At 34.0% G+C, this 22,792-nt stretch overlaps 1 protein-coding gene across 1 annotated transcript; it reads right to left on the bottom strand.

The window, feature by feature from the left end:
• Positions 1–1,880: 1,880 nt before the first annotated feature.
• LOC128983152 (peptidoglycan-recognition protein SC2-like) lies at positions 1,881–13,221 on the bottom strand. Its single transcript, XM_054402331.1, has 4 exons — positions 13,025–13,221; positions 12,008–12,135; positions 8,824–8,960; positions 1,881–2,136 (listed from the first exon to the last, which is right to left on the bottom strand). Exons 1-4 carry the CDS (start codon positions 13,139–13,141, stop codon positions 1,955–1,957), a joined length of 564 nt encoding a protein of 187 aa, XP_054258306.1. The 5' UTR covers positions 13,142–13,221; the 3' UTR covers positions 1,881–1,954.
• Between the last annotated feature and the right edge of the window lie 9,571 nt (positions 13,222–22,792).

Here is a 22,792-nt window from a genome sequence, read left to right as displayed (position 1 = left end):
TGTAGGAGAATTAAATAACTGAGTTGCTTTATACATAGTGGAATAATTCCAGAACAAAATATGTGCTATGTAGAAACAATTTGTTTTTGAAAAGGATTTGTGCTGCTGAATAGTAGAAATTCCAATAATTCTATTTGCATATCTTGTATTATGAGTGTGGGTTATGGAAGTAAAAATTGAATTGAAGTTTTTAAATATAGCTTTTAGGATAGACTTTTGAACCAGAATCAGACCTGTGAGATGTGAACTGTACGCCCCTCCCCAAGCTAATATTCCGTAAGACAAAACCGACTGTACATATGCAAAATATGTTGATTTAATTTCTTTAAAACTGAGAACATCACTTAACTGTCTAAATGCAAGTATAAGTTTTCTAGTTTTATTTTGCAAGAAATTAATATGCTCTATCCATTTCATATGTGAGTCAAAAATTATTCCTAAATATTTATATGAGTTAACTCTCTCTAAGGTATCGCACGAACAACTGTTATTGAATTGGTTGAGACAACTGTGCAAGATCAAATTGGTTAGGTTATAGTCAGCTGTTGACGCGAGAGAAATAGGCATGAATTTTGTTTTGGAAACATTAAGAGATAGTACACTTTGGTCGAGCCATTTTTTTACTAATTTGAGATCTGACTGAGCTTTACTCTTCACACCTTCCCATGTCTTATCCTTAACATAAATCAATGTGTCATCTGCAAAAAGAAACATTTTTCCGAAAATTGGTAATTTAGAAATGTTATTTATATATATTAGGAATAAAATAGGCCCAAGGGTACTCCCCTGGATCACCCCATAGTCAACAGGCACCTCATCGCTATTGACTCCATCTATGTATACGAATTGTCGCCTATCTCTGAGGTAGCTTTCGAGCCATGAGAGAGCGTTCCCCCTTACACCTATAGCAGATAATTTTGAAATTAGATGCTTTATGTCTACACTATCAAAAGCTTTTTTGAGATCTAAAAAAATTAATACTGAGCGCAAATTTTCAGATAGAGCACTCAAAATTTCTTTGTTGACAGAGATAATGTAGAGAAGAGGTTTAGAGGGACGCCTCGAATCGAAGAAATTACTACTGTTCAAAGAGGATTAAGTTATCAAACTTCAATTTGCTTCACACACATTATCAGTAAGGCAAAAATCCCTTCAGTTATCATACTTTGTTGCAACATATTACGGACATGTTCACTGGAATTGAAGGAATGTTTAGCATTTATTAGAAGTAATTAATGGCAACTGAGAGCAAAAATTTAGGTGAATAAGATATATTTAAAATCAATTTCTATTAAGTTATTTAATAGCTTTAAGAACTTTGCTAAAATTACTAAAATTCAAGCACCAAGTTTTCCTCAATGTTGTTGTTCTTACTATGCGGCACAATGAGCCCTAGGGTTTCCTAGTTCCAATCATTGCAGCAGTTAATACAAAATATACAACAGCAACCAAATTTTAATACCACTAGTGCACCTGTTGCTCGAATTCGAGCGCAAAGTATTACTGGCGTTATTTCAAAACGAATAACAGTCATAAATATCCAATGACTTAAAAGAATCAACTCAAAGATAATGTAATCAATCACTCCACTCCAGTTATCGAAACTGAAAACGAACTCACTCTGAAAACGAACGCTCTTGTGTGTACTATAAACAGCTGTAATTAATACAAATGAATCATCTGTTTAAGTAAACAAAATCTTTTCATCATAAGAAATACATTGGGATTTTGATGGCCTGTGGGGCAAAGCCCGAGGACTTTTATGACAGGAATTTGTAAAAGGGGGGGACTGCACAAAAAATAATTAATTTTGACACATTGTTTGTATAAATTCGTCCATTATTAACAGAGGAGTAGTGTATTGTAGAAAACGCCTTCACATATTATATATAAGGATATCTTTAATCAGTGTATTATTATTTTCACCTGATATTACATACTCCCATAACTGTTGCTATTGGTGTTGTAATTCCATCTTTGCTTCTGATTTACTTGACAGCATAGCAGGCTGAATGAGAACCACATCTTTTTCTGTCATCCAGTATAAATGAAACTTTGATTGAATGAAGTTCCCTTCAACTCCAAAGGCTAAGCATTCCGATAACACTTTGAGAAGAATAGGTGACGGATGATTATCTATTGAGATACATTGGATATTAGTGTATTTAAAGTAAGGTGTAGATACCTATACATCTTATGATGAGTTTCGAGCAGTTAATTTGTAATTTAACCATTGGTGTAGTGGAGCAGGAACGTGTGGGAAAGGCGTTCCCACTATGTTTTATCCAACAATCCTATCGTTTAGTAGGGGACCTGTGTTTTTTTCAAGACGATAGTGATTGTTCCCACACTAGAAAATTACGACTTCACCGCTTAATTTAACCATTTGTAAAGGAAGCTGCCGAAAATTATGCACAGTTAAATTGCTCTAGGGTGGAACTGGGGAGCTGTTCTTCATAAAATGGGTAAAAGTTAATGAAAAACAATAACGTTTACTAAGTCTTTTGATGTACTTACATTTTGAAACTGGCCATTTGCTTTCAACTGTAAGTTAGTGAAATAGTCAATAAATTATATTTGAACTATACAGTATTGTAATTGACATTGTCATCTTCATAGTAAGACGATATAAGCAACATTAATAAACTTGATCATGCAAAAATATTCATCTATCTCTAGAGGTTATATCACAAACTTATACAAGTATCTAATAAGTTTTAGTTCAAGATAGTTTTGATCTCCTGTGTTTTATTATTTCTATATCTTACCTATTCAACTTTTACACATATAAAAAAAAAACAATTATTGGTTTTAGCGAATTTCCCATATAGGGAATAAGCTATTACCTTAGGTCTCATGGTAAGACGTGGACCCGGGACCGACTTACTTTTTCCTTTTGAGGTCCCTGGAGGCCAAAAACACCATCCGTTCAAATTCATATATATATATATATACTAGCAGAGTACCTGTCCTTCGTACGGGATTGGCGTTTAAGTATGAAATGCTTATTGCAGTTATCCTCAAGCTTTGTGTTTGCAATGGGGGAGGACACAATTTGATAAAATTTTCTTTTTTAAATTTACGGTATACTATAGTATCCTATCTACCATAGCCATAATATTCTACTACTTCACCTAAACAATAGAGAAAAATAAATTGTTAAAGATTCACAATATATCACAAATGATTCATGAAATTAAAAACATAAAAGTAACTGTAAACAATCCTACTTTGACAGTTCTCATTGCATAGGTATCATAGTTTTTTGTTGTTGCTTAGTTCAAATTAGCTGTTTCCATAAATGCAAAAAAAGTAATAGTGCTACACCCTGTTGGTAAATCTTATAACTTTTAATGCTTTTGCATACCATAGAACCAACTTTTTAAGTTGAAACAGCTGACTAAATTATTTTATTCCCTATATGAATACTCATAAGGTTAACATGGGGAACCACAGAGCCACTGGGGCGGCGGAGCTCGAAGGGATTTTTGAGATAAGAATATGCCTATATGTTAATCGGGAATGTGAGCTATAATCATGCCAAATTTCAGCCCAATCCGTCCAGTAGTAAATGAGTGATTGAACTTTAAACAAACAAACACACAAACTTTCACATTTATAATATTAGTAAGATATATATATCTATACTTCTATACTATTATATAAAACTCTGATGGTGTCTGTCTGTATGTGTATTACTAATAGGTGCAAAAACTACTGAACCAACTGGGCTTAAATTTTACAAAAATATAGTTACCATACCAAGGACCATTATAGGATTATTCACATTTCGATACTGACCATAGGCTTTGCCCCTTTGGCTTTAAAAGTTCTGAGGTGAACATTTTAAAAGTAAATATTGATTTGTCTCCATGGCTGCGATGAGAACACTAAAAATGTTTGTTTACATTTGCTTTGACATTTAAACGTAAACAAGAAGATCTGCTAAACTGCATACTGCATATTTCACAATTTCAGACAGCTGATACAATGAAATTAAATACAGGGTTAGTAAAAAGTGTGGAGACCCCCTGTTATTTTTTTAACGTCCCATACTAGAAAAACTAAACTCGGCACACTATTATGGCATGTTATGAAGTACTTTTTGGGCATAACCACCACTTGGTGTTCATCCCCAAAATGGGGGATTTTGGGGAAAACTAAAAAATTTCAAATACAAAGACCCATCGAGTGACCCCTCATTTTGAAGGTCCTGGTAAAAGAAAACCAACAACGCAAACTAGAGGTCTCTATCTCAGTTCAGTACAAAATGGCAGCCGATTGAAATTCTCATAAGTTCCCAAACCCAAAATGGGGGATTTTGGGGGAAACTCAAAATTTTTTAATGATAAGCCCCATTGAGTGACCCCTCATTTTGAAGGTTATAATAAAAGAAAACTAACAAAACAAATTATAGGTCTCTATCTTAACACAGTAAAATATGGCAGCCAGTCAATTGAATATAAAATTGCAAGTTATTTCCGATTTTAAAGATTTCAATCACCTTCCATTTTTTACTGAATTGAGATAGAAACCTCTAGTTTGCGTTGTTAGTTTTCTTTTACCAGGACCTTCAAAATGAGGGGTCACTTGATGGGGCTTATCATTAAAAACTTTTGAGTTTCCCCCAAAATCCCCCATTTTGGGTTTGGTAAGCAAGTGGCTATTAGGCTTAAAAAGTACTTCATAACATGCCAAAAAGGTGTGTAGAGTTTAGTTTTCCTAGTGTGAGCCGCTACAAAATTTACAGGGGGTCTCAAGACTTGGAAAGCTGCAAGTTAAATTCAACTTCTGAGAATTTCAATTGGCTGCCATTTTTTACTGGATTGAGATAAAGACCTCTAGTTTGCGTTTTTGGTTTTCTTTTACCTGGACCTTCAAAATGAGGGGTCACTCGATAGGTCTTTGTATTTGAAATCTTTTAGTTTCCCCCAAAATCCCCCATTTTGGGGATGTACACCAAGTGACGGTTATGCCCAAAAAGTACTTCATAACATGCCATAAAGGTGTGCCGAGTTTAGTTTTTCTAGTATGGGCTGTTAAAAAAATAACAGGGGGTCTCCACACTTTTTACTAACCCTGTATAATATTTCCCATAAGGTAGGTTTATTTTAATCTAACCTTTTATCATGGATTATTTATTCTAAAACTACTGTATGTCAATGATTATAAAAAAAGATTCTATAACCGTTGCTGTATTAACTCCGGCTCTGCTTTGGATTTTTTAAAGTGTCTAAAGCGGCCCACACACTGGGGCGCTTGTGCGCGCACATGTGACGCGCGAACAGCTCTACGCACATGCGCCTCAATGTGTGGGTAAATGTGCCCATGCTCGCGACGCGCATGCGAGGTGCCTGGTGCCTGCCGCCGGACCTTCGAGCATCGTCACAAGTGCGCGAGCTTGTTATGATGCGCGCCAGTCTGTGGGAAACAAAGGCACATGTTCGCAAGCTAGCAGTACTAACCATAGCTGGATATACTGTAAATCGACAAATACAAGGTCTGCGCCTGAGTGGCACAGTGTAACATTAACTGTCCCACGTGTTGTATTTTATTTGTCCTTGTTTTTAGGTTATAAACTTCTTTGTTGTGCGGTTAAGATGTCCTGTAATGACATAAGAAAGTTTTGGTCTAAGGTTATAGAGCTGTATAGATCACAAACGTGTTATTAGGACGTGAAATGTGTAAACTTTTAGTACCTACATACAACTAATAACTCGCCCTATCAATTGAAGTATAATCACGTCTGATGTATTTTTGAAGGGAAATTTGATTCTTTAGTGACTTTGCTTGCAACTTTAAAAAATTTCCTTTGTTAAAAAAAACCCCAAAATGAAAAACAAATAGTAGGTAATAATTACAAGGGGGCGATGCAAAGGAGTTTATTAGAATGATTTCAATATAACATATAATATATGTTGAATTTGCTGTTATAGCCCCCTATTTGAATCGTCAAAGACGGTGGTTTGCGCGCATGTGTCTTTAGTGTGTGGTTACCAATTGAATCGCACATGTGCCACGAGCCGCTCGCAGTCACCTCATCACGAGCCACGCAAGGCACATGCGCGCTAGTGTGTGGGCCGCTTAAGTTATGAAAATAATGTTATTGGTATGTTTTCATGGAAACAGTATGAAAATTACAATGTATAGATGTTTTGTATGAATTTGGAGGCTACTTAAAAATTCTAACTGCTTAACATGTGTTCGATTAACTTAACATAACTTGCAAATCACATTGTTTTTTATATGTATATTTAGGTAAATTAAGTGATTGTGTTTTGCTAAACCTATGCTTAAATTAAACTAAAGAATATCATCAATAACTAAATTGTACGTTGTTGATTTTTGTTTTCTAAAATTTGTTGTATATGTGTAACTACAGGGTGGTAAAAAAGTCCCTGGACAGTTAAATATTTAAAAAAATAATGCAGATAGAGCTACAATACTTGGTACAAAGTTACAGGGCATAAAACTCTATTTTAACACATATTCAGTGATCCAATAACTCTTCAGGGGGACGGCCCACAAGGAGTCAGAAGAAAATCTTAAATGGAAGCATAGGTCAATATGCACATAAAATTAAAGGTCTTTTTTAGTAGAATACAATGCCGCAAACCGCACTTCAAAGGTTGATCCTGCGCAAAATGGCAGATGTTCAAAGATTTCTTGAATCCGCCATTTTGAATCTTTGAACGACTGCCATTTTTTACTCAGGTATTCTTTTGAGCTTGAATTTACGGCATCATAATCTACTGGTGAAGACCTTTAATTTGATGTGCATATCGACCTATGCTTACGTTAACAATTTTCTTCCGATTCCTAGGGCTGTGCCCCCTGAGGAGTAAGCGTATAATAGCAATGTAAATTAAATGAATCTTTGAACAACTGTAATTTTGCGCAGGATCAACCTTTTGAAGTGCGGTTTGCGGCATTGTATTCTACTAAAAAAGACCTTTAATTTTTACGTGCATATTGACCTATGCTTCCATTTAAGATTTTCTTCCGACTCCTTGTGGGCCGTCCCCCTGAAGAGTTATTGGATCACTGAATATGTGTTAAAATAGAGTTTTATGCCCTGTAACTTTGTACCAAGTATTGTAGCTCTATCTGCATTATTTTTTAAAATATTTAACTGTCCAGGGACTTTTTTACCACCCTGTATATTTAATTATCAAATTGTAATAATACATACTCTTATTTTATCTTAACATAGCTTTCAGTTCACATTTACTTTATTTGATACATTTATTATTTGTGTTTTGCCACACCACTGATTAAATTTAACCAAGGAAAATATCATAAAACCATTAAGCAGTACACAGTGTTCTTTTTTGTTTCTAAAATCAATGAAATATCTGTTACTATGTTTACTTAATGGTAAGTGTGAAAATATAAAGGCAATGGACGATGCAACTGATTAAAAGAACTGGTTTGTATATTAGGTTGTTTGTTGGTATTTTTGTAGAGTAGAATCAGAGATGCAATGAAACATATACTGTATTTGCTATTACATTTTTTAGTCCTTGATGCTTTGATAATCATATTAGTTTTATCTGCTGTCTTTAATGCTAAATTATTTGTTTAAAATTTTTTATAGTACCTATGGATATAGTTTCTTTAATATTTCAAAAGACTGTATTGATAAGGCACAGCAATATTTCTAAAGTTTATAACAGCTGACTTAGTTTTGCTAATGATTTTTTGTGAGTGAAGAAACTGAAGATGGAAGGATTTGTGATTTAATATAAAAAAGAGTGAAATTTAAAAAAAATGTTCATTTAAATTTAATAATTAATTAGTATTTTTGCAACTTCAAAATTGAAATTTAAAATGTCAATAATAAATTAAAAGATATATAATTAAGGGAGATGAATGTAAATCATGCATGTCAAAGTTTTATTCGAAGATTTGGTCAGTTTTTCTCATCTCATATCAGCCTACACAAGATTTAAAATTAAGCATAAACCAAAATGGTGGTATCCACTACTTACCAGATTTAAAAGTCATAACTTAAACGTTTCTATTAAGGCTATAAAAGTTGATTTTTGTTTCTAAAAGCATTGGAGGATGTGTAACTATTATATGCAACAGATGTAAAGATTAAAATGTTTCTATTTTGTGTCCTCTTCCCGTTGCAAAGCACGGGTACAACAGCTAGTACTATATATATGTGTGTCCGTTAGCACGATAACTTAAACAAAAATGATCCGATTTTGATGAAATTTGGCATAAACGTGTAAACCTATATTTATTCGAACGAGTTCGCGAACCGGCATGATCGGGCCATGGGAACGGGGGTTTTATGAGTTAAAAATGGGTTTTTTTTCTCATTTTTGAACCTAAAAAACATAAAATTTTGGAATATCTTTCCCAACCATTTTGTAGAGCTTAAAAAAGAAATAATTTAGTATATTGAAGCATTGTTGTGTGCCCAATGGTTACGAAGAAAATTCAAAAAAGTGTAAATTTAAAATTCCCATGTTATTCTTATGGAGAAAATGAAAACTGTTGTAGTTTACTTGTTTATGGATATATATTGATAAAATTTGGCAAATTTATCTATTTTATACTATAGCCTACTATTGACATTTGGTAAAAAAACACTTTTTACCTTCCCCGTAGCAGCAAACCTAAGCACTCGTTAAATCTAATGCTAATTAAATTGGGAATAAATATGTCTTATTTATGGAAATATTTTAGTTATAATGTAATCAGACAAGTGGAAATTCGCTTAGTCTGCAGGTTTTCTGCGGCGGGGGTATTTTTAACTTTGACCTTGACATGTTTTATTTACCTCTTAGCTATACACATCATGGTACTTACTATATTTGTCTATGAAAGCGATTTCTATACTTTCCTCAGACAAGGAATGTTTTTCATCCACAAGTGGGGAATACTTTGGCCCCAATCTTTGAAATCCACGACCCTCATACAGGGCTCCATCACCACCCAAAAGGAAACTATATGTAAACAAAAGTTAATTCATATTGTAACATATCATCCTCTCAAACTGCCTTGAAAAGAAAGATGGGCTTTTCAATTGAACTATCATCAAGTATATTGTAAGGGTCTTATTTTTTAAAAGGATTGTATTTCAATTCGAAAGACGATTTTATTTTATTTTGAGGGAATGTTATTTTACTTAGAAAGATAGTTTTATTTTTGTAAATATAAATATGATTTTAACCCTATATAATATGATATGATTTATAATATGATATAATATGATTTTTATGAGCGTGGGGGGAAGGGAAACGCGTGCAATAGTTATATATTGCACCGTACGTGATAAAAATTAAACGCTTAGGAAGCGTGTGCAATAGACGTATATTGCACCGCTCGGGGTTAGAATAGGCGTTAGGGATTTCGGCCCACGTTTACTTTTACCTAACGTCGACTTTCGGCCATCGAGGCATTATCCAAATTTATTTCCGTTCGATTACTAGGTCTGTGATAGCTGTGATGAAAAGAGTTATATTGGAGTAAGCTTTTGCTTGACTCATACTCATTTCTGAGCTTAGACTTAGTAATAACGTTAAATCGAACCTTGGACGAAATTACCCGCGCTTAGACTGTTTTATCCGGCAAAATTTATTTGTAAGGTGCGTTTTTCGACATCCCGGTAATTTTAACCTCACAATATTAATGTATAGTAATGTCTGTTTTTAGGTATCCATTAATAAGTAGCCTACTGTAGTATAGGTACTAAATAAACTAAACTAACTTCAAATATCACAAAAGAATTAATTGTTCAAAGAATAATTAAATAGTTAGTTATCATAAGAATAATTAGTTGTTATTGTTGAGACTTTCACTCCAACTTTTTTGTTCAAGAAATTTTAAGGAATGTAGGTAGGCAGGGGCGGCTCCAGAGTGGAGTTTTGTAGGTATTTCAAAATTATAAATAAATAAAGAAATTTAATTATATGTAAACAAAGGGAAAGCGTTAAACCTCATTATTTTGCATTTACATTTTAAAACTACCCCCTTTTTGCTCCACAAAGCCATTTGCTCCATCAAACATCTCGTCCCCAATCAAACTCCTTCTTGATCCTTTGTCAGGCCTACCAAAAAAGATATTCCTGGAGCCGCCCCTGTAGATTCCATATACTTTGTAGTCAGTCGGTTTTATAGCCGTGCACATGCTTAAATCTTTTTGTGTCGTGTCTCGTGTTGTATATGTACTTTACTCGTCCATGCCTCGCACCCACGACACAAAAAGTAAAACATAATACTTACTTAATCGCTTAGGAAAAATTGACATGTATGTCAATCAACACACATATCAATACCGGGATGTGAACCGGGCTAAGGTTCAGGGGGCTCACGCTTGCGTGGGTACGTGGCCTGGCGACCACGCGGACCCCAGCTCTCTCCAGTGGGGAGGCAATTGCCCGGTGTTAGAACCGGCACTTCAGGTAAACCATAGTTATGGCCGACTGGGAAGGCCAGCCACCTTGAAAATTAATAAGGGGAGAGTCCCCAGTGACATTCCCTCCATTCAGGGTGGAGGGGTGTTTAGCTCTCAGTGATGCCGTTAATTCCGCCTCTCCTCACCTACCTGTAACTGTGGTTCTTGGGCTTGTCCTGCCTGTTGTGTTCGACTGACATTATGTGAGGCATATCCTCGACTCTGGAAGTAGCCTCGTCCTGGGAGGTGAAAATCTAGCCCCCAAAGGGGAGGCAACTGCTCGGTGTTGGTATCGGCATTTCAAGTAGGCCACAGTCATGGACGACTGGGCTGGTCCCAGTGACATTCCTCCATCCAGGATGGCGGGGTGTTTAGCTCTCGGAGAGATGGAAGTGCGCCATCAATCTCCCACCTACCTGTGTCTGTGGTTCTATGGGTTTCGGCCCGCTTGTTGTGTACGACCAGCATTCAGTGTGGCAAATCCTCGACTTTGGAAGTAGCCTTTCCTGGAGGTGAAATCGGGCGAGTACCCGTAGCTCACGGGGACACTCTAGGGCTCTAGGGGACGTAACTTTCCGCAGTGTGAGGGTAACGGTTGTAGGCACTTCTCCAGCCAATCCCTGTCTCTGAGCACGGAAGGTATGGTTATCTGGAGTGTGGGGGGTTCTCCCTGGAACCTCAATTGAGTTAAGGGTGTCGCCACCTTTGGTGGATAGGTTCATCCGGGTGGGTCCCACTTCTATACCTGCCTCCTTTTGGGAAACCTTGATGGCCTGGCAGTGATGTTGGGTCTGACGGGCAAACGAAGTAGATTGGGTGCTGGGTCCGAGCCCGCCAGGGATGACCGGGGATCTATCGCTCTGGTTATCTCTGGTTTCCCAGCAACTGGGTAAGGCCTCTATTGGGTAGTGGTGTAAATAGCTGACGGTCCCCTTCCTTCTGGCTATGATGGCGGGTTCTGCCTGTCAGGGATTAGATAGGTCCCGAGTGTTGCTTGCACTATGGCACGTCCAGGGCACTCCTTTTAGTCCAAAGGGCTTCGGCCTTGTTGGAACTTACTTGGGGTGGGCGTGGGAATAAAGTAGCCGGTATCCCTGGTTAGGATTGAGGGGCAACCCTCTCTCCGATGGGCTATTTGCCATTTGGCAGCCGGTGAGTGTGATGACCTTAAGTCATCCTCCTATGGTGTCGCAAAGGTTGGTGCGTCAGTTCCAATCGGCATCATAGGTCCCGGGTTAAGTAATAGGACGCAATGGTCATTTTGTTGGGTGTGTCGGGGAGTTTCGGCTCTTCTGACAAAGAACATAATAAAAAAAAAAGAATGTATATGTACTATTTATTAATTGACACAATGAAAATGAAGAAATCCCGTGAAAAATTTTAATACCACAGTATTTTAGTTTAGTGTATGACTACACCCGACAATGGAGTAATCTCCGATACGGCCGTAGTGTTATGACCAAACAAGGATTGCGAAGACAGCAAGTACCTAAAAATTTCTGCTACACTGAAAAATCATGCAAGTTTTAGTTTGTATCTTATTTTTTTAGGCCAAGAAACTGGGTCAGTTTTAAGATTCTACTATAGTTTTCATACTTATGCTTGATGTCTGGTACCCCCTTTTCTTGCTGGTGACGAAGTTGAAGTTCTTTTACTTTAGCAACACATTCTTTTTCAGTAAAGCATTGTTCTGTTCCTGTCCATGTTAATACCACTTTTTCGACCTACAAGGCAATGCAGTTAACCTCTTAAGGGAAAATGATTATTTCATGTAAAGAAACTACTAGTTCAGCGATTCCTACTTTTTTGTCTGGAGACCCAACTTCATTCTGGGCTTTTTGCAACTCCCATATTGAATAATTTAATACTCTCAGTACAGTTAGTTGTTGTTTAAATTTAATGAAAAAGACTCAAACTTTATTAGTACACCACTCTTCACATGTTACTTTATTTTTAAAATATGTGACCATATATTTTATTTGTAATAAAAAGTTTAGTGGTAATAAGTTAAAATCAAAGAAAGATCATTAACTTACAACAAAACACTTTGAGAGTGTTAAGTTTTCACACCCAAATCAAAATATAAACTACTAAGGGTATATACATTGTTTGGAAACCACTGGTCTAATTGTTAAAAATAGGTCTGTAAAATCTAAAAAAATATATTGGTTTAAGTTTTTCCTTTATGGATGACTTTTTTAATAAACCATGATTATTACCGTTTGTTCTAGCTTGAAAAATAAAAATAAATTTCAGATGAATTGATGTACAGTAGACTCCCTCTTATCCGGACACCTTTAACTGGACTACGCTCGGTGGAAATGACATCTCTTTAACCGGACAATTTTTAACAGCACATCAGTTTAACCGGTCTAGATCGGTAAGATCACGCGTCTTAATAATGTTCTCCTAAATTTAAATCAAATATGTATAGCCTACAGTGTGCATTTAAACGGTCTGTTTTAACAAGTTTTTGGGGAAATCGGTTTAACCGGAAAAACCGCTATCCGGACTGGCCTCGGTCCCGAGGAGTCTGGATAAAAGGGAGTCTACTGTAGATCACACAATTTAAGGTCCTTATTTATAACACTCTAAATTTCTACACCTACCTACCGGTGCTCTGAGTGTTGTAACAAATGTAGGATCTCTTGCTCCCCAATCACTTCGCTGCATCACTTTTGATGCTTTCTTTATTAAATCTTCAGGCTTTTCTCTTGGTTTATCATCCATATTTGGTTTTCCTTTTTGCCTTGTGTTGTCTTCTAAATTTCATTCTGATAATTCACAGCTTCTGTTACTAACTTTTTGGATGTGAATCAACTTCATCTTAAAATAAAGTACCTACTTTAAACCAATTAAAGACATGATGACAGAAATGCAATTACTCAGTCTGTGTCCTTTACCGAGGGCATGATTGGTCTATTTGATGGATGTTTGTTAGATAGTAGTACTTTTGCCAGTTACCAATGGTCATTTGCTATTTTATTATGATTTACTTATAGCCTTCTGTATATATACACCTTAAGCTTCACAATTCATGTTTCTAAATTGTAAACAACCTTATATTAAAAGTCTTCTTCTTCTTCTCTACACAGTTCACTTAAAAAAATCTGTTTAAAAATCTTATGGCGGTTTTTTAACCCCTTTAAGGTAAGGAATATCATTTAGGAAATTCATCCATATATAAATCCCAAAGTACCCATGAACTTTTGAGAAAATTACAAGTCACACCCCCATAAACCATATACTTAAAATGTTCGTCATGACGAGGAACCTTGCGCAAAACTATCCATTATTTCATAAATTGCCCTTTAAGGTCATGTAATTCCTTTCTAAAGGGAACGTTCTTTCCATATACCTAATGTTAAAAATACCTCAGCTGTACTTATGTTTGTTGTTCTTTCAATTTATTACCTTATTAAAATGAGGTGTGATTATTTGTTTGTATTACTGTATTCTGTTTTGGTTATTTCAGCTTAACTTAACCAATCAATACCACTTATGAAGTAAAACGGGGAGAAGCACGTGGGTAACAGCTAGTTAAGCATTAAGGAATACAGTAGACTCTCAGTAATCCGGCAGATATAGGACCGTAATACTGCCGGATTAGTGAAAATGCCGGATTACTGGAATGTAATCAATAAAAAAACTTAAAATGCAATTAAAACACGTCTCCGAAGAAGATCACGTGATCGGAAAACTGCTATTGCCGTGATCGGGCATGACGACGATGACGTTTCTGTAATCGTGGGAGACGATGATAATGTCTACACAGCCGCGGGAGATAATCATGATTTTGCCACGATTGTTCATGACACGATTGTTCATGACGATACGAAAACTGTATCCAGTTTTCCGTTATGAAATGTGAGTTTAGGTTTTAATGTGTTATTTCAGCAGTAAAAATCAAATGGTTTTTCAATATAACCTTGATTAATATAGTATAAATATTGAATTGAGCCTTAAGCTAATTTTACCGAGCTCTTTCTCTAAACTATGTGTTGTAAACTCACCTCATAATATTCATTTTAGGCTAGGCCTATTCTATAAACGTTTAAAGTTCATAAGTTAACAGAGATATACGAATTACAAAAGGTGTTTTATTGAAACAAATGAACAAACATGCAATGAGATTTAAAAGACTTAGCGTTATAATGAAAGGACTGACAATGGAGTGTGGGGATTGAAATTAAAATGAAATAGAAGATAAGATTGAAATAAAGGTTCAAATAATTTAGATGTGCTATGTCTCCGGGTAGGGTGTCGTGCTGGCTTGAATGCTAAGAATTAATTAATTAAATAGTGTTTAAATAATTAAGGTGTTAATCTTACAAAATCCCAACAATGAAAAATCTAATTTTGATGTTGTCCAAAAAGGTAAGTCCAATGTGCACTGAATTTAAAAGAGTTTAAAAGAAAAGTTTATACTTAATTTTGAAAATAACAATGATGGAGTTGAGTCCTCTTGAGGTTTACTGTGATATAACTTGATATAAAGTGGTTTTCTTGATGATATTAATTAATTTAATTTAGATAAAATCTGGACTCCTTCTTTTAACTAACAGTTTCAACTTCCACTCTGGCTTCCTTCTCTCCCCAATCTCTATGTTGACATAATTAATTGTTGAACACATGGATCACTGTTTCACTGCTTCTTGAATTTTGATTCCTTAAGGACTAATTTTGAAATGATATTATAAGAAATTTAGATGTATTGCAACTCTCTTACATATTTAATAAATAATTAAGTTGTGGGATTTGTAAAAAAAATATTTAGGCTATGGAATGAATATTATTATAATGATTAATTGAACAGATTAATGAAATTGTATAAATTAGGAAAATGAATACTAGGCCAGCCTTTCTGAGGAGTGATTAATAACAAAGGTGTATGAACAGAAGTTAACATTTTAAGAAACTTAATACTAAATAATGAATGAATGAAATGAAATATTACAGTTTATAATGCAGTTGTCTGCTTGCATTATTGAGCGGAGCTAGCAAATTAATATCCAATACTTTTCTAAAGTCAATGGTACATCTGTTCCTCGTAAATGAGGTTAAATACTTGCAGTATCCAATTTCAATGGTATATTTGGTTCACATAAATGGAATGACTATTCGCCATATTTGCAGTATTCAAGGTCAATTAATTATAAGTCTAATTCACGTTAATGAATTGTCTACTTGCACTGCAGGAACCAAAGACTATGTTTCATCTGGTTTTCATATATTAAATGTCTACTTACAGTATCCAATGTCAACATTTGGTTCGCAACAATAAAATGCCTATTTGCAGCATCCAAAGTCAGTGGTCATTGGTACGTTTGATTCACTTAAATGAAATGGAATGCCTATTTACAGGTTCTAAAGTAATGGTACGACTGGTTCACGTAAACGAATTGTGTACTTGCAGTATCTTAACTTAATAGTACATTTGGTTCACGTAAATTGTCTTCTTCCAGTAACATGCCTAACATAACTATACATCTACATAACACAATAAACTAACATACAGTAACTATAACTATAACATGAAATAAACCCCTAAATATGGTGTTATTCTAATCTTATCTTAGTTTAAACAATAATAATTACGAGGACAGAGGTTTTAAAGTACAAGGTTTAATGGTATATAAAAATGATTGAAATAAGGATACAAAAATTCTCCAAGGGTGGGGATTCGTGCAGACTGAATCAAAAGATTTCGTTGATGCCTAATTTAAATTTTCAACAAGTACGGTAAGTTATAAATTAAATAATCTTTTAGAAACAATAAATAGGAAGGATTTTGATTTTAATGAATGTAGGTAAGTTGGGTCCAAATGGATGCTTGAGGAGTCTATTAATAGTCTGAGTTAATAACTTAATAAATGGAATTTTCTCACCAATCTTCTATAATAATAATTTTCTTCTTAACGTAGTCCTAAATTCTTCTTTCTTAAGTTAACTTGATTTGGATATTATGCCAATACTTTATTTTATAATTTCACAATTTATTTCACAACTAATAGTTTAAAAACTGTATGTTCTTCTTGGATGCTTTAACTGCACTGTCCTGTTCATTGTTGTAAATCCTTTCTTAAAATATGGGGTTCACATAAATAAAAACATGGTTGAATTTTACTTGTAATCTTGAACCTGGATGCACTGTATTTTAAATGGAGGAATTGTTCTGAATACTAATTTTGGATAAGCCAATGAATAAATTTTGATTATGAATTATATATACGTTGAGACAATAATGGTTTTAATAATATTAACAATGAACATGAGAGTGAAAATTTAAAAACGTACGTTTTCATGTCCCTGGCCTTTTACTTCGTAGATACTGGATTTGTAGTTTATTATTATGTGTTTTAATATTTTTTGGGACGGGGGCAACATACTACACACATTTATTTGGGTTTAAATAGGTTCTAGGTATTTTTTTCGTATTTTTAAAGGAACCAGGACATGATTGAGCCATGCGAACGAGATCATCTTGAAAATTAAGAAGTTAAAGGGGGCAAAGCCCGCAGGTTACAGCTAGTAAACTAAATAAATGTAATAAAAAATGTTTAACTGTTATTCAAATATTCAGAAACTAGCAACAGTGCCCGTTGTGGTTAAATACAACGGTCTCTAGTAAAATAATGGTTATGAAATCCATACACCACTTTACTCACTAATATTAATGGCACAGTTTAAGCACATAACATTAGAATCACACATTTAACATAAGGAACACACTTTAAACATAAATGCAAATTGTTAAAAAACAACAAAAAATCAAAGAAAAATTAAATAGATAACAATACTGTATAACAATAAGCTGTTTAATTATTGACACATGTTTCGTATGATTAGATTATGCATACTGGTAAACCAGTTATTGCCATCTATAGAAATAATTGGTTTTAGCGAATTTCCCTATAGGGAAGTAGCTATTACCGTACGTGGCATGGTAAGACCTAGGCCCGGGACCGATTTACTTTTTCATTTTGATGTCCCCAGAGACCAAAAACACAATTCGTTCAAATTTTTATATATGTATATCTATACAGGGTTAGTAAAAAGTGTGGAGACCCCCTGTTATTTTTTTAACGGCCCATACTAGAAAAACTAAACCTGGCACACCATTATGGCATGTTATGAAGTACTTTTTGGGCACAACCGCCACTTGGTGTTCATCCCCAAAATGGGGGATTTAGGGGGAAACTAAAAAATTTCAAATACAAAGACCCATCGAGTGACCCCTCATTTTGAAGGTCCTGGTAAAAGATGACCAACAACGCGAACTAGAGGTCTCTATCTCAGTTCAGTACAAAATGGCAGCCAGTTGAAATTCTCATAAGTTCCCAAACCCAAAATGGGGGATTTTGGGGGAAACTCAAAAATTTTAAATGGTAAGCCCTATCGAGTGACCCCTCATTTAGAAGGTCATAATAAAAGAAAACTAACAACGCAAACTATAGGTCTCTATCTTAACACAGTAAAATATGGCAGTCAATTGAATATAAAATTGCAAGTTATTTCCGATTTCTAAAGATTTCAATCAGCTTCCATTTTTTACTGGAATGAGATAGAAACCTCTAGTTTGCGTTGTTAGTTTTCTTTTACCAGGACTTTCAACATGAGGGGTCACTTGATGGGGCTTATCTTTTAAAACTTTAAATTTCAAATAAACTTTTAAATTCAAATTCTGAGAATTTCAATTGGCTGCCATTTCTTACTGGATTGAGATAAAGACCTCTAGTTTGCGTTTTTGGTTTTCTTTTACCAGGAACTTCAAAATGAGGTCACTCGATAGGTCTTTGTATTTGAAAGTTTTGAGTTTCCCCCAAAATCCCCCATTTTGGGGATGTACACCAAGTGACGGTTATGCCCAAAAAGTACTTCATAACATGCCATAAAGGTGTGCCGAGTTTAGTTTTTCTAGTATGGGCCATTAAAAAAATAACAGGGAGTCTCCACACTTATTACTAACCCTGTATATATATATATATATATATATATATAGATTTATATATATGTGTCCATGAACACGATAACTTGAGTAATTTTTGTCCGATTTTGATGAAATTTGGTTTGAAGGCGTAAGGCAGATATACTTGAATGAGTTCTCGAACCAGCATGATCAGACCATGGGAACAGGGTTTTACGGGGGGTTTTATGAGGTAAAAATTGATTTTTCTAATTTTTTACCTCCTAAACACAAAATTTCCCAATTTCTCTCCGGACCTTTTTAAAGAGCTTAAATAAGAAATAATTTAGTATATCAAAGTGTTTTTGTACAATTATTGGTTACGGAGAAAATTCAAAAAAATGTAATTTTAAAATTCCCATGTTATTCTTATGGAGAATATTGTAAAATGTTGTAGTTTGCTTGTTTATGGATATATTTTGATCGAACTTGGTAAATTAATTTATTTTATACAAAGTATTCATATTTAACTAAAAACACACTTTTTTACCCTCCCTGTAGCACCAAGCCTAGGTACTCATAAAACCTAATGTTAATTAAATACATTCAATTGAAAATCAATTCAGGCAAATGGAAATTCGCTTAGTCGGCAGGTTTGCTGCGGCGGTGGTATTTTCTTTTCCGAGTCGGGTTAGCTCTTCTACCCGACCGATTTTCATACTTTTGGCCTTAAACTAAAGGTATGGGCGTACCGCAGATTTGCCATCAAGCATAGGCATTCATTTTGACGTATATTTTGAGTTATGCACAAACTGCACAAAGATGTATTCCAGCAGTTCTAATTACATTATAAATTTTGGTCAAAAACCGTGAAATACCAGCTTTTACTTGAGCTATTGATTATTAAGATCGGACTACCTAAAGCACACTGCTGAATCAAGAATCAACAATAAATACAATCGTTTTAGTACTTATCTGCAATCAATGCTACATAACTCTATTTTTATTTAAGTTATTTTATATGTCTTGGTCTAAAAATACTTCAAAGGCTTTTACTTGAGATATTGATAGTTTTAATCAGTTAAGTTCAAGATACTGTATCGCTCAATCAGAAAATATAAATTTGATTATATCTTGAACATGGAATTTAGTTTTATAGATATGCTTACTTAATTCTAATTACGTTATTCTATTTGTTTTGACCTAAGAACCTTCATTGAAATACCAGCTTCCATTTCATTAAAGCACACAGCTAAATCACGACCAACACAAATTGTTCAAAAAATTGAGTTATTTATGATCGATTTATAGCCAAACGATCTTGCTTGCAATCTCAACAGTACTTTCATAATTATTTGCAAATCTTCACAAATTAGGCTATGGTTGATATCTAGGTGCTGATAGAGTGCACCCGCCTACTATACATAAGAGATGACCAAACCAGTATGCGAGTGAATGTAAATTTAAATATTGTAGATTACTTTTATATTTTTTACATCATCATATTTTTTATATTCTATAATCAGTCAGATAAATTATTTTAGAGTTACTCTTTGATTAAGGTCTTGCTGTTTATTTTTTGTTTATTCTTTTAATAAAAGTTTCAGTTTTGCTCGATTTCGAGCAACGGGTTATCTAGTATTTAATAAAATCACAATTTTATAATTATTTGCAAATCTACATGGGTTAGGCATTCTAATGGCCCATTAATTAACAAAATCGGTCCAGTAGAAGTCTAGATTTAGTTGTACAAAGTTTAACAAAAATATCCCAAACTCAATATTTTCTCAACTATAAATTCGGAGGTTGCTTAGATTTTTTGCAAATAACTTTTAAATCGTGAGGAAATCGACCAAAGTGGAAGGTGATATTCTGAAAGAGAATAAAATTTCCTACAAATTGATACCATGCACTTCATGGAAATATTCAAAAATGGCAGCTAAAAGTCTCACCCAAATAAAAAGTGTGAAAAACGCCGTTTTCAATGTATTTCTTATGGAAAACACGTTTTCTTTAATTTATCACCATAAATCATAACAAAAACAAACTTTCATAATTATTTGTAAATCTACACGACTACACGACAAATGCAAATTGTAACAACAACATTTAATCAAAGAAAAAATAATTAGATAACAATATATCAAGAAGCTGTTGATTTATTAACACATGTTTCGTATAATTAGATTATGCATACTGGCAAGGACACACTGAAAAAACGGTAAACTAATTATTGCCATCTATAAAAATAAATGGTTTTTCTTTTCCGAGTCGTGTTAGCTCTTCTACCCGACCGATTTTCATAATTTTGACCTTAAAAAGGTATGGACGTACCGCTGATTTGCCATCAAGCATTGGCATTCATTTTGACGTATATTTGGAGTTATGCACAAACTGCCTCCCCGTACATTTCTTATGGGAGGTAAATTTGGTTTTTTTCCGAGTTCAATGTTTCGCAGGCGGGCGATGGTTTACAGGAGGGCTCTTCTATTCTCCCGATTTTCAAAATTTTGGTCTTAATGCTATGCAAGCGCATATTTGTCATCAAGCATCATCATTAATTTATCTAATGTATTACTCGACAAAAGATTGTTTTTCACTTCAATTAACGATGTATTACAGCAGTTCTAATTACATTATACATTTTGATCTAAAAACCTTAAGTGAAATACCAGCTCTCATTTGAGCTATTGATTATTAAGATCGGACTCCATAAAGCAGACTGCTGAATCACGAATCAACAATAATTACAATCGTTTTAGTACCTATCTGCAATCAATGATACGTAACTCTATTTTTATTTAAGTTATTTTATATGGCTTTGTCTTAAAATACTTCAAAGGCATTCACTTGAGATATTGATAGTTTTAATCAGTTAAGTTCAAGATACTGGATCACTCAATCAGAAAATATAAATTTGATTATATCTTGAACATGGAATTTAGTTTTATAGATATGTTTACTTAATTCTAATTACGTTATTCTATTTGTTTTGACCTAAGAACCTTCATTGAAATACCAGCTTCCATTTAATTAAAGCACTCAGCTAAATCACGACCAACACAAATTGTTCAAAAAATGGAGTTATTTATCATTGATTTATAGCCAAACGATCTTGCTTGCAACCTCAACAGTACTTTCATAATTATTTGCAAATCTTCACAAATTAGGCTATCCAATGACCTATTAATTAATAAAATCGGTTCAGTAGAACTGTAGATTTAATTGTACAAAGCTTAACAATAACATCTTTAATTCAGTATTTTCTCACTACTATAAATTTCGAGGTTGCTTAACGTTTTTGCAAATAACTTTGAAATGGTGAGGAAATCGACCAAATTGGAATATGATATTCTGAAAGAGAATAAAATTTCCTACAAATTACTATTATGTACTTCTTGAAAATACTCAACAAAGGCAGTCTAAAGTTGGCTACAAATATAAAATTGGAAATATAAACTTGGAAAAAAGGAGTTTTAAATGTATTATTTTTTATTTTTATTTTTTTCACCTCAAATATCAAATAAAATCAAACTTTCATAATTATTTGCAAATCTACACAAATTAGGCTTTCCAACGACCCATTAAGTAACAAAATTGGTCCGGTAGAAGTCTAGATTTTGTTGTACAAAGTTTAACAAAATATATCTAATTCAGTATACTCTCGCCACTATAAATTTGGAGATCACTTGGTTTATTGCCAATATCTTTTAAATGGAGGGGAAATCGACCAAACTGCATGTGACATTCTGAAAGAGAATAAAATTTACTACAATTTACTACTATGCATTTCTTGAAAATACTTAATAAAGGCAGCCAAAAGCTGGCTACAAATAGAATCTTGAAAACAGAAACTTGAAAAAAACAGTTTTTAATGTATTTTTGTTATTTTTACTTTTTTACCACAAATATTTAATAAAAACACAATTTTATAATTATTTGCAAATCTACATGAGTTAGGCTTTCTAATGACCCGTTAATTAACAAAATCGGTCCAGTAGAAGTCTAGATTTAGTTGTACAAAGTTTAACAAAAATATCCCAAACTCAATATTTTCTCAACTATAAATTCGGAGGTTGCTTAGATTTTTTGCAAATAACTTTTAAATCGTGAGGAAATCGACCAAAGTGGAAGGTGATATTCTGAAAGAGAATAAAATTTCCTACAAATTGATACCATGCACTTCATGGAAATATTCAAAAAAGGCAGCTAAAAGTCTCACCCAAATAAAAAGTGTGAAAAACGCCGTTTTCAATGTATTTCTTATGGAAAACATGTTTTTTTAATCTTTTCACCATAAATCATAACAAAAACAAACTTTCATAATTATTTCCAAATCTACACGACTTAACCTTTCCAACGACACATTAATTAATAAAATCGGTCCAGTAGAACTCTAGATTTAGTTGTACAAAGATTTTTAAAACTGAATTATCTATACTATTATATAAAAATCTAATGGTGTCTGTCTGTAT

The sequence above is a fragment of the Macrosteles quadrilineatus genome, unplaced genomic scaffold (assembly GCF_028750875.1).
Source record: "Macrosteles quadrilineatus isolate MER2022 unplaced genomic scaffold, UCM_ALF_1.0 Scaffold_1__1_contigs__length_201487025, whole genome shotgun sequence".
Taxonomy (NCBI): domain Eukaryota; kingdom Metazoa; phylum Arthropoda; class Insecta; order Hemiptera; family Cicadellidae; genus Macrosteles; species Macrosteles quadrilineatus.
The sequence above is the reverse complement of the archived record's forward strand: the minus strand, read 5'-3'. Positions and strand labels throughout refer to the sequence as shown.